This window comes from Peromyscus eremicus, chromosome 7, assembly GCF_949786415.1.
Source record: "Peromyscus eremicus chromosome 7, PerEre_H2_v1, whole genome shotgun sequence".
NCBI classification, from domain to species: domain Eukaryota; kingdom Metazoa; phylum Chordata; class Mammalia; order Rodentia; family Cricetidae; genus Peromyscus; species Peromyscus eremicus.
The window spans coordinates 38,077,685-38,090,941 of record NC_081422.1 but is presented as its reverse complement, the minus strand read 5'-3'; the positions used below and the strand labels follow the sequence as shown (position 1 = coordinate 38,090,941).

The 13,257-nt window shown below is 53.6% G+C and overlaps 1 protein-coding gene across 1 annotated transcript in view; it reads right to left on the bottom strand.

The window, feature by feature from the left end:
- The window catches only part of Nectin1 (nectin cell adhesion molecule 1), a 61,936-nt gene extending 54,252 nt beyond the window's left edge, over positions 1 to 7,684 (bottom strand). The window contains exon 1 of the mRNA XM_059267685.1: positions 7,495 to 7,684. Within this exon, the coding sequence (XP_059123668.1) occupies positions 7,495 to 7,573 (79 nt within the window). The 5' untranslated portion in view covers positions 7,574 to 7,684. The remainder of the gene's footprint in view (positions 1 to 7,494) is intronic.
- Between the last annotated feature and the right edge of the window lie 5,573 nt (positions 7,685 to 13,257).

Below are 13,257 nucleotides of genomic sequence, written 5' to 3'. Positions count from 1 at the left end.
CCTTGTAGCAGCTGACTGGGGGAGGTGGACACCGGTGGTGTGGTGCCTCCCCATCCCGTGTCACTTATATTGCACAAGTGGCTTGGAGGGGCTCACAGGGAACACCCTGGAGCCATTACTGGCCTCTTCCCTCAGTGCAGAGTTGACTGTGTCTGCCCAAACAGATCAGGCTTCCATCTACACTGACTCATCTGGCGGCCATACCAGCTCACCTGCCAAAGCGTGGGCTACCCTGCATGACCCTCTTATAGGGGCAGGGCAGACCCGGGAGCCCCAGTGTGCTCACACCAGTTATTTGGGTCTGGCCTGCATTTTCCCAATAAGCCTGGGGCGCCAAGAAGGACCTTGTTTGTTCTCCATTGTGACATCTATGGAGCCATGCTGGTGTTCTGGTATGCTGGGCTTCGGGCGGGAAGTCTAACACAGGAACACGGGCAGAACAAGGTTGGCTGTTTGTAGTCACTAGAGCCTGCTGGGAAACACACAGACCTGTCTTTGGGGGATGGAACTTCAAGGTAGACTCTGGTCAAGGTACCAACTCCAGGGCGGAGGTGGAGCATGAAGCCTTGCCAAGGCTACTAGATGGTTCTTGGTCGAAGAGGGCTCTTTCAGTCTTGGATGAAACTCCAGTTAGAGATGGGGGAATTGCTTCTGCCACAGGGTCTCTACATCTTTATTCTCTGCTTTTTGGATAGAAAGACAGGCCAAGATTTAGGCCAAGGCCGTGGAAGGCTCCAGGTTGCATCTCTGCTCCAGTTGCATGTGGAGTTGGTATGATGTCCCTGTCCCTAAGGCCCCTCATCCATGGAATAATGATGGGCAGAGCCTATAGTCAGCTCCTTTCAGAGAACAGCCCCAGGGAGGAAGCTGGGTCTTCTCCCCCCACAGGCAGGGGACAGAACTGAGAGTTCAGCTGTTTTCCAGCTCGGAGGCGCATGCATTCCAGGACTTTAGGGGGATGGCCTCCACTTAAGCCCACTGATGGGCCTCAATCTCTCAACGGGACGTTCTTGTGCCCATGGCCAATGGCCCATTTTGCTTCCTGAACCACATCTGCAGCTGGGTCCCAAAGGAGCCCCGAGCCAGCAGAACTAATGTCCTCTAATGAGTCGGGCCAGAGTGGTCAGGCGGGTTTTATTGTCTGTGGCTGGGTAATGAGACTCCTCATAAACTGGGAGTGATTTGGGGTCTGTGCAGGCTAGGGGTGGCGGGGGTTGCCCGGGCAAGGGAGTTGACTCAAAGTGCCAAATTGTACCCCCAAAACCCTCTTGGGTGCTCCATCCATCCCATGATGCTTTCTGGGCTCCTGCTTTCTGCCTAAGCCAAGCCCACACCCTGTCCTGGCATGCCCATGCCCTGGGGCTCCACGCTCACACCTCAGGGCCCTGCCCTCATCTCAGCCCACATTTCCAGGGGAGGATGCTCACTGTCTCCCTCTCCTTCACCGCTCCACTGTTAGGCATACCCTGTGCCAACCTGAGCTCTGTGGTCCTCTCCAGCAGCACTTTCCTGTTTTCCACTTACCTCTGCCCGGAGCTGCCATATCTGCTGCAGGGAGGTGGTAGCTGACAAAGTCAATGACTATACCATGGACACAATGGTGACCTGGCTCAACCCCTTCTGTGTGCCCATCCCAGCTTCTTCGTTCTTTCTGGTCTACCGGATTTACCCTCAGAAGCCCTGATTTGGCCACACGAGCATGGGATAGGCAATAAGTCACCAAACTAAGATTCACTTTCCTTGTCTGTAAAAGGGAACAATATTAATTCTAACACAACTCGTGTGAATTCTAGCTGAAGTTCTGAGTGGAGAGTGGTACTGACCACATAACACAAGGGTTCCATCTGCATTATTTTCATGACAATTTAATGAAAGTGTTCGGTTTGCAACAGGAGACTCGGAAGAGAAGGAGGGAACCCCAGGAAGGACTCTCTTTACCTGGCCTCGACCACCTCACCAAGAGCCGCTACCTCCCCTCCCCTCAGATGTAGAAATCTGAAGAAAAGCAGGGGCAGAGAGTCCCAGGCTCTCCCTGCCAGCCCTAGGCTGCTGCCTCTGCAAGCACTCCAGATGGGCAATGGCGCCCCAGCTGGGCCGCAGCCAGGGAGTGAACCCGGTGCCTGGAGGGCCCTGGGCAACATGCTACAGAACAAAGGCTGCCCAGCACCTGCTGCCTGTGTAGTACTTGGCCTCCACAGGACTGGCCTGGGCAGGTACCTTCAGCCAGTCAGGCCACCCGAGTCCTCCCACCATGCCAGCAGCTCCCAGGTGGCTGTAGCATCATGTCCAAATAGGGGCAGGGACTTTCTCCCTTAGGAGAAATAAAGGTTGGAATGCCCAATGAGCAGACCCAGAAGGGCAGGGCCATTCAGAGGAAAGACATGGGGAGAGAACTCCCGGGCTCTTCATTATTTTGTGTTATCACATGCTATCCTTGAGCTAAAGGACTTTCCATTCATCATTCTCCACCTCATCTTGAAATCTTGAATATCATATCAACAAAGTTCCATTTTGCAGATAGGAACACTGAGGTGCGTGCAGCAAGCACCTCTGCTAGGGTTTCTCAACTAGTCATTGGTAGAGCTGGGACTCCAACCTAGCTTGGCCAGTTTTACTATGCCGGGCTACCAAGATGGGGTGAACACCTGGTTACAGGAGAAGGACAGCTAAGTGACCTGCTTCTCTGCCCTCTACTGAGAGTCTGAGAAAGGTGCAGCTGCCATGCCCTACCCCTGGAGAATAAAAACCTACTCCCTTCTGCATTTCCCGGGACAAAGATTACCTACCCATTGCTCTCAAGACCCTGCATTCTGCTCTCACAGACTCTCTGGGTCTGTCTTGGATCTCTTCTGGTACACTGGGTTCGCCTCTACGTGTGGACGGGTCAAGGTTTTGGTAGCAGGTCTGACGTCTTGACTCCCATTTCTGCCCTTTCCTCTTCTTCCAGCTTCACCAGGCACGGGGAGCTTAAAGGGTTAACTGGATGCAGGGGTGTTATCTCCAGCTTAGGGCATTTCCCTCTGCAAGATGATCTGGCTCAGATCTTAAGTTACCTCCTGCCCCAGCCAGCACATCTGCTGTTGGCTCTGCAGCCTTGCTCTCTATGGAGTGGGGTCGGCCGGTCAGCAGCCCAGGGGAATACTTGTCTGCTAGGCTAGGGCGAGGAGGCTAAGCCCCCAGGGACTGCTGTTCCCCTATTCCTTGTCCCTCAATGCCACCTCCTTTTCTAACAAGTGGGCTCTCTCCTTCTGTTGTTCAAGCCTAGGATTCTATATCACGTGCATTCATTCATTGCTGACCTGGCCACCCCCCTGGCTTCTTAAGGGGACCAAAGCTCTCATTTATGATCTTTTAAAAAGGACAGTGTGGTACCTAACTCCCCCAAACTCCTTTTCACAAGTGCCCGTGCAGGAAGCAAAGGTACCTAAGGAGGAACTGAAAACCTATATCCCGTGGCCCCTTCCAGACATTTCAGGATCTTGTGAGCCTATGGAGCAGGCCAGGCCCATCTGGCTCCAGCATCGCTCTGTTGGCCGAGGAGACAACAGAAGGCTGATAAGAGAGGGAAGCCTTCCCAGGTGTTGTCAAGGTCTAGTGGAAAGCCAAGGACAGAGAAGCAAGAAAGCAGCACCAAGGCTTCCTGTACCCCAGAGGACTGGGACCCAGCTTCCTGGTGCGAGCTAGCTAAGAGCAAATTCTGGCTCCCCTCCCAAAGTCACCCTCAAGTCACGGACAGAGACACGGGCATTGTCAAGGCTCGAGATCACCCATGCAACCCATCTGAATGCCATAAAAAAAATCAGTTATGCGTGAACATGCGTTTGGTGCTTACAGCCTCAGTTCCACGGTGACTGCAAATATGAGTTTATATACTCCCTAATTCTAGTCCTCACAGACCTGTGCTTGTAACAGTGAATTGTGGGTGACCAATATCATCACACAAAGCCCTGGACACATGTGTATATACACCCACTCTGGACCAAAGGCGAGCCTGTCAGAGTGTTAGAGTCCAAGTCCCACAACTGGCTACTGTCCCATGCTTACCTGTAGTGCTGGCTAATGTTCAAAGCCCAACAGGTGATGCAGACACCTCTCTGCCCCTTCCTCAGTTAGGAGGTTTTCAATTTGCCAAGTTAACCAGGAAAGATACAATCAGAAGAGGAGACGCTATAGTCACACCTCCCTTGGGTGTTTTCTATTTGTGCTGAACAATGAACATTAGTCAGCTGCTAAACAATGGCAGCATCATAGATGCAGCAATGGGAGCCGACCCTCTGGCCCTCCATCCCAGCCCACTGGCTCAGCTGTGGGTACAGCCATGCTGGCAGCCTACAACTGGGCCCACAGGCCAGGCAGCCCCGGCGATGGCCCAGGTGGACTCACTGTGAAAGCCAAGTGGCCAAGGAAGGAACTGGCAACCTACAGCTGGTCCCAGCTTGCTTTAGGGAACCACTGGCTACATGTCCCACATTTGAACGAGTCCAGGTTCAGAAACCTTCTAGGCCACCGGGCCAGGCCTGCTGGGTGCAAGCTCTGCAGTGTCCAGCCTACCCTCCAGCCTTGAGGGTTAGGCCTTGAATCTGACTCAGATGTTCTCCACAAGGCTGCCTGACTAATAGGCTTGGAGACTGCTGTGTTTTACACTGCAAGCCCCAGGCCAGGAGAATGGATTCTGCTATAATGCCTGGCCCAGTAAATCCAAGCCCACCTTGGTCTTTGAGAAAAAGAACCCAAACGGCTTAGCTCTGGGGGCTTCAAAGGAAAAGGCCAGGAGCGGGTGCTGTGCACAGGCGGCCTAAAGAGAATGAATGCTGTGGCCTGACAGGTCTTTGCATGGTGAGCTTGACACCTAGGGTGTGGGTTTTCTTTCTAGACCAAAGGTGTGGGGAAGCCAATTAGAGAGGGTGTGGTACAGGTGGGACACCTACTTCCCAGGCAGCTGCTCAGCCCTTCCTCTTCAGGTTTCCATCCCTCTGTGGACAACACTGACCCTCTCCTCTAAGTGAGCACCCTAGAAGAAGCCTGGCACCTCAGGAAACAAAGACTCCTGGGCCCTTCCTACCCTACCTGTACTGTCTGTCATAGAGAACCATACTTCTCTGTGTACACTTCAAGAGCCACATCGGTGGCTGTGCTATGAAGTCAGGAGTCATCGCACACACCGGGGGCGCCTTCCTCTCCACTTCTACGATGCTCCCTCCCTGTCACAGCCCAGGAGAACCCAGGAAAGAGCAGCAGACCGGCAAACCCCCAGTGAGAGGCCGGAGCAGGAAGAAGCCGAGGGAGAGGGAGGTGCACACGGTGGGGTTGAGTTGCCAACTACGCCTCCTATTTTCTCGGCCCGAGGATGAGGCTGAGTGTAGCCATGCCTACCTGCTTTCTGTCACAGTGGACCCCAGAAACCAGGCGGAGCAGCAGGCACACAGGAGCAGGCTCCATCCAGGAGCTCGGGCAGTCCAGGCACTTCGGCTGCCACAGATGCACCCATCCAGTCACAGTCAGTGGCAGAGCACTTATTAAACGCCCCTTGGCTGTGATTCCATTCTGGGCACCCTAGCTCCTCGTTGGAGTTTTGGTGGGGGAGCATCTGCTTTGAGGCAGGTGAGTGTCACCTCCCTGTCTCCCTGTTGTTGTGTGGGCGGAGCATACCAGGGCCTCTAATCCCCAAGGATGGAATTAAACGTGCTTCAACCCAAAATGGGAAATAGAGTAACAAATAGAAAGGGGTGAGCTTCCTTCCTCAAACCCTCCGGCCCTTTGTCCCTCCCAGGATTAGGTTAACCCCTATGGTAGGAATCCTTAGGGCTCTTGGCAAGTTCTCCTTGCTCTGGGTTCTGGGAAGGGTTAGGGGTTTAAAAGGTTCTCTAAAGCCCGACCTATGCTGACCAGGTGAATTCTAGAGGCTGAGTTTTTGTGTGTGCACTGCAGTTGACATCATTGGCAAGAAAGTGGATGAAGTCCTCTCACTCCCACCCAGACCACACTGGTGGAAGGTTCAGCATGCTCCTGTGGACAGTGACATGGAATGTCCCCTCCTGGGACACCCAAGAGGGGAGCACTCCACACCGGCCCACATCCCCGCTTTCCCAAATTGCGGCTGGCATCCACCACTGATGGAGAGGTGCAGTGCCCCAGCAGTGAGCTGGCAGGAGGAGGAGGCAGTAAAGGAAGTAAAGAGGCCAGGCTCTTTCTTGTCTTCCAGGAGTGCATTCAAACCACACCTGGACAGTCAGGCCAGCCTCTTCCGAACAAACTGCCAGGCAAGCCTGCAGAAGCACAGTGGCCAGTGGCTGGGAATCCAATATTCTTAATTCCGCACCTTTTTCTGCCACCCCGAGTTGACGACCACCAGCCACAGTCAAGCTTCCCCGAGCCCCCCAAGGCCCCATCTTGCTAGGGCCAGAGCTCATCTCAGGTTTGTTTTGGGGGGGGGGTGGCTAGAGAGATACTTCCCCCACCTTGGCCCACATTAGTGTCCTGCTGGCAGCCCAGTTGCTTCCCCAGGGACACAAGGGGTTAAATCCAGGCAAGGGGACTCGGTAGGATTTGCCTCCTAAACGCATTTTCCAGTTCATTCCCCAGCACAATATGCCTGGGCCGGTCTCAGCCTCCGCCCCCACCTCATCCGTCAGAATGGGCCACCACGGGCCACCCCAGGGTCGGGCGCGGAGTTAACTCCTCTTCTGCCGGCAGCTCACACCTTGAGGGAAGACTCGCGGGACACCCTCGGGGCCTCTTGGGAAAGTGGGTCATGCGGCCACCTGGCTGGCATGAAGCCCATGGAGCTTCCTCCTGGGGGAGCCCTCCGCTTTAGAAGTGGAGTTTCAAGGTGGAGCCCAGTCCCGCGCAAGGCCGGGAGTTTGTGATCCCCAGGCGGCCCGGCCTCACCCTCCAGAAAAGGAACCGCAGGTGAGCAAGAAGCTGCCTGTGCCGCAGGAGCCGCTCCGAGCGCCCGCTGTGGGGCGATGTGGGGCAAGAGGGGGCCCCCCGCGAGCCCGAAACCATCTGACAAGAGGCCGCCAAAAGAAACGAAGCCCCCTGCAACCCTCCAAGCCCATAGCCCACCAGCTCGGAGACTGACGCCCTCCCCCTGGGGCTGTTGTCTCATACCCCGAGCCTGTGATTACGGTGATTATTTTGCATTTATGTAACACTCAGTGTTTCCAAACTGCTTCTCGAGCTGAGAACTGGTTATTAAATAAATAGAACCCTATTACATATTATTATTTTTGTGAAGAACTGAGCGGAGAAAGTGCTTTCTTGCTACATAGAGACGTGCATCCGATTGCTTCCCTGCAGGGCAGGCTGTTCGGCTTCTCAACCCCTTTCTCCACGGTGCCACCTCCAGCCCCCACTCCTTATCCAAGCGTGACCCAACTTTTCTGGCTCCGTTCGCTCCCTACAACCCAGTCGTGCCCGTCATCCAGCTCCCAGTCCCGGGGAGGCTCTGGTTGGGTGGGAGGTATGGAGGGGAGGCAGAGGCGATCGTCTTACCTGGGAAGAAGAAGGCAGCCAAACCGAGAGCGAGTCCCCACCAGCGTCCAGCGGCGCCCGCAAGCCCCATCCGAGCCATCGGAGGGCGGGGGTCCGGCGAAAGGGGCGGGCAGGAGGGCGCTCCTCGCGCTCCAGAAACCAGCCTGGAAGACGAGGGCGGATCGCTGGCGGCCGGCTGGCGCTCGGAGGATCCAGGTCAGCCGCAGCCGTCGGCCTGGGCGGGATGGGCTGGGTGGGATCCGCGCGGCCACAATCCGGGCCCGGGCTGCCGCCGGCTCAGAGCCTCGGCAGATGCCCGCCGCAAGTTGCACGAGTCATGCCCCCTTCGCCTCCTCCGCTCTCCTCCTCGCCCCGGTCCCCGCCCTCTTCTTCCACGCAGAGCCGGGCTGGGGAGAGGGACCCACCCCCGGCGCGCCCGGCTGCCCGGCTAGCGCGGCGCAGGCTCCCGGCCCTGGGCGCGCTCACACCCTCCCGCTCAGCTCCAACTTGCAGGCGTCCATGGCCGGCCGTTCTCCGAGGGTGGCCGGGCGGTGCGGAGGGCTCGGGGCCCAGGCGGTGGTGTGTGGCTCCGGCGGCCAGCTGCCCTCGAGGCTCCGGGCTGCGCGGTCTTGGAGGAGCAAGGGGAGCGAGCCAGGTGCGCCACGGGTCCCCACCACTGCCGCTGCGCCCGGTGCGGGCGATCCGCAACAATGTGGAGCTGCCTGGGAGTCGAGGCGAGCCGCGCTTGCTGCTCTCCCTCTCTTTCTCTCACTCGCCGATCCAGCCTCTCACCCGCTCTCCCGTGATGTCAGCCCGGGGGGAGGGGTTAGCGTTAACCCCCTCCTGGCTCCCACGCGCCCGGCCCAACCCTGGCCCGGCCTCCGCCCGCGCGCCTGCACCTCCCAACCCCAGGCACCTCCGGCTGCGAGCGTGGCCGTGGGGTCCCGCTCAGGCCCCCTCGCTAGCGAGATGCCCCTTGAGTCGCCTTTCGGCCGTGGAGAGGGCTGGAGGGCGGGCTGCCCTACCCGGTCGCTGACAAAGGGAGGCAGTGACCCCTAGCGGCCGGCAAGGGAGAGAAGCTGCTCGGTAGGGGTGGAGTTAAGATGGGGAGGGGGGCGGCCGTGGGGAGCCGTGTGAACGCTGGATCTGGCATTGTCCGAGCTCCGAGGGCTTTTCCAGCCCTCTCCTCCAACCCTGGACCCATTTTGCAGATGAGGAAACAAAGGCCCAGAGGAGGGCGTAGAGAGTGGTCCGGGGCAGAAAGAAGCAGAGAACAGTCTAGAACGCAGCTGTCAAAGCTTCTGCTCCAAGATGTGGACACAGGACAGAACCAGCTTAGCGGAGACCCAACCGCGAAAGCTGTGGAGAAGCGGAGGGAAGGCATTGGTGGATGAGATCAGGGCACTCAGATTTCTAGTGGGACTTCTTTTATAATCCTCATTGCCTTCAGGGGGTCCTTGTCCCGAAATTGAAGCATTCTGCTTTCCCCAAAGAGCAAGAAAGCAAGTCGGCTCCCATTGCCCGCACCTCGTTTCTGAGCGGTTTGCGGGATTCCCGCGAAAGTGGCCCATCCAGTCGGTGTCCCAGAACGGCCAGGACTCTCCGCCCCATCCTGTTCGCCACCCACCACATCCGGGTGGCTTCTTGCCAAGGTGACTGAGCCGGAGGGGCCCACAGCAGTCTGAAGCCTGGACCTTCGGTTCCCCATCCTTGGCCTGGGAGTGGCAGACAGACAGGGTTTCCCAGTCAAGAGAGCTGAACACTCCCAGGAGGTCTGACCAGACAACGCCCCCTCTGCCCTTTGCCCAACCCCAAGGGCACAGAGGCATAGGAAGCAGCCACATTCTGATAAAATGTAAATTTCCCTTTCCGAGAGTGGGAGGGGCCTGAGGGTGGAGGAGGGTGACACTTTCCCACTCCTGGGCTCCTGGCCTCAGTCTCCTAAAGAAGTCACTCCACTCACAGGAACACTCACTCTCTGTAGCCTTTTAAATTTCATATGTGTAACTCAGGACCGACTTCGTAACACACTAACCGCCAGACCTGCGAATGCATTGCGTGGTCTCGTCGTTGGTCCTTGCCCAACAGGAGCTGGGTCTAGTCCGGGGAGAGACACAGAAACAGAAGTTCTGAAGAACCATTCACCACAGTGTAGTAGTTTTTCAGAATCACCAGGAAAACATCTACTTTAGCCTGGGCTGGGCTGGGCTGGACTGGACCCTCCTGTGGGAAGGGAGATCGGGTGGAGGTGGGGGCTCACTGAAAGTCTCAATGAGACACACACAGTCCCTCAAACTGGATTTATTTGTTTGTTTGTTTGTTTGTTTATTTATTTATTTATTTATTTATTTATTTATTTATTTATTTATTTATGGTTTTTCAAGACAGGGTTTCTCTGTTTCATCCTTGGGGGCTCACTGAAAGTCTCAATGAGACACACACAGTCCCTCAAACTGGATTTATTTGTTTGTTTGTTTGTTTGTTTATTTATTTATTTATTTATTTATTTATGGTTTTTCAAGACAGGGTTTCTCTGTTTCATCCTTGCTGTCCTGGAACTCACTCTGTAGACCAGGCTGGCCTCAAACTCAGAGATCCGCCTGCCTCTTCCTCCCCCAGTGCTGGGATTAAAGACATGCACCACCACTGCCTGGCTGCAACTGGATTTAAGGTAGGGGTCAGCACAGAGAAAACCACAAAGGTGAGCCACAGCTAAGGTATTAGGGAAGGGGGCTCACAAATAAATGGTCATAACCCAGCCTCAGCTAGAGGCAAGGTCAAGTTTGTAGATCAGAATCATGCCAGGTAGTGGCCACAGGAGGGTCTTAAACTGGGGAATGCCCTGTTAAATTTAGCAAGTGGTGGCCAGGATCCCAGCCAGGAATCTCCCATCTGACTGGCAAGTGCTTTTAAGTTTGCCAAAGCCAAAATGAGTTTCTCGCTTGTGCCTGACGCATCATAGGAGCTGAATGATTGGGTTCAAGGGGGTAATTCCAGGTACACCAAGTTCTGTCAGTTGTCCTACCTTCTCCACCCACCCTTGCTGGAGATTGCTGTTTTTAAGAAGTCTTAAAACCAGGATGGCGGCACATGTCTTTAATCACAACACTTGAGAGTCAGAAGCAGAGGCAGGCAGATCTCCAAGTTCAAGGCCAGACTGGTCTTCAAAGCGAGTTCCAGGACAGCTGGGGCTACATTGAGAAACCCTGTCTTGAAAAACAAACAAACAAAAAACAAAACAAAACAAGGCATATAAAGAGGGTGTGTGTCTTCAGGAGGGACAAACTGCCTCAGGGTGGAGAAGATGTAGGCAAGGGAACAAGGCAGTACACTACCTTCGGCTGTAAACAGGCAGGAAGGCTGCTTGAAGAGGCAACAGTTAACTGCTGCTCCTAAGGATGGATCAGATTTGAACCTAGGAAGACAGAGAGAGAATTTTGGGAAAATAGTACTATTGTGCAAGAGTGTGGAGATGTCTGAAGGTAAGGGTTCTGCCTTTGTGAAAATAGCAAGTGGCCTGGTTTGTTTCGCAGTCTGAGGGAGTGTGAGAGAGGGGCAGGTGTGTGCAATGGGATTGCAAAAGATCAGGAAGATTTCCTTTGCTGATAGGAAAATAAGGCCAGGAACCAGGAGGGCACAGGGTGTGGTCCTGACTCTTTTTTTTTTTTTTTTTTTTTTTGAGACAGGGTTTCTCTGTGTATTTCTGGCTGTCCTGGAACTCACTCTGTAGCCCAGGCTGGCCTCAAACTCACAGAGATCCGCCTGCCTCTGCCTCCCAAGTGCTGGGATTAAAGGCGTGCACCCATGTCCTATCCAGGATGACACGACCTCATGTCTGCTCTCCTCAGCCTGGTCTCTCTGTGCTCATGATTTCTGTATGGTCTTCACAACATCCTCTGGCATAAGCATGGTAGAACCAAGCTGGGATGCGACAAGTAGTCAGAAAGAACGACTCCTGGGCTCCTAGCTTAAGAGTTGGGACCACAAGCTGGGTGCTGGTGGCACACTTTCTTTCCTTTCCTTTTTCTTTTTTTTTTTTTTTGAGACAGGGTTTCTCTGTGTAACTGCCCTGTAGACCAGGCTGGCCTTCTACTTCTGCCCCAAGTGCTGGGATGAAAGGCATGAGCCACCACTACCTGGAAAGACAGGATCTCTTTATGCAGCCCTGGCTGTTCTTGAACTTGCTATGTAGATCAGGCTGACCTCAAACTCACAGAGATTCCCCACACACACACCTCCCAAGTACTAGGATTATAGCTGTGAATCACCATGGCCAGCTCTGGATTCAAATTATTTTCAAAATACTTATTTTATTATTTTTTAACTATGTGTTTGTGCGTGTGAGTGCAGTGCTTGAAGTGGCCAGAGACATCAGATCTCTTGGAGTTGAGTTACAAGTGGGTGCTGGGAATTGATTTCATGTCTTCTGGGAGAGCAATATTCACTCTTAACCACTGAACTATCTCTTCAGCCCTGGATTCAAATTCTTAAATGCGCCGGGCGGTGGTGGCGCACGTCTTTAATACCAGCACTCGGGAGGCAGAGCCAGGCGGATCTCTGTGAGTTCAAGGCCAGCCTGGGCTACCAAGTGAGTTCCAGGAAAGGCGCAAAGCTACACAGAGAAACTCTGTCTCGAAGGAAAAAAAAAAAAAATTCTTAAATACCAGCTCCAGCTCTCAGTAACTGTGTGTCTTTAGACAAGTTCTGTCCCCATTCTTGCACAAGCTGTCCTATCAACCTGTAATTCTCTCTTTTGCCTCCCTTGGTTCAAATCTGATCCATCCCTCAGGCTTGCAGTCAATTTGCCAGCTTAACTTGCATGTGCTCAGCTTCCTTATCTGCAAAATAGGAATGGATAGCATACATATGCTTTAGGATTGTGAGGATTAAACATGGTACAACACACTCGGAACAACGCCTGGTATACAGAGAAAGATGTTTTTATGTTGGTCATCATTAGTCCTATAATCTGTGTTTCCACATACAATGTTTTTCTTCTCTGCCAGAGGGATATACACTATATACAAAGCTTGATATAGACATTGCATTCCCATTCTGTGCATTTAAAGTATGTTTTATTTTGAAATAGGTTTGGATTTACAGAAGAGGTATAGAAAAGGCTGAAGAAACATCAAGAGTATTTGCTGCTTATCCAGATGACCTGAGTTCGATTCCCCAAGCCCCCTTCAAGTGGTTCATAGACACCTGCAACTCCAGCTCCGAGAGACATGATGTACTTCTCTGCATTTACACATGTACACACACAAGCATATTTAAAAAAAAATCTTTAAAAACAAAAAAGATGGTATAGTTTTCGTTTGACCTCACCTACTTTCTTAAATGTTAATGACTTATGTATGAACCATGTAGCAAAATTAAGAAATTAGCATTACTATGTCTCTATTAAATGAACTAAAGAATTGGTTTGGATTTCCCCAAGTTCCTCACTAAAGTCTATTTTCTCTTCTAGGATCCAAATCAGGACACCACCTGGCATTTAACGCAAGTGACCTTCTAATGCAAATGATCAGCCCCAAACATGAGAACCCTTCCCTGGCCATTGTCAGGCCTCAGCGATGCCTCTGGGGTCCTGCCAGCATTAGAAGCCTTATATTCCTCTGCTCTAGGGCTTTGCATAGGAGAGCCTGCACTGTCCAGGGTGTCAGATTCATTTCCTCTGTGAACCCCACCCACCTTCTTTTGGTCAGAGACCTTTTCTTTTGGCCTCAGTTCACTTGTGGCAAGTCCTCATGGTAGACCAGGCTGGTCCCCTGTGTCTTCCCA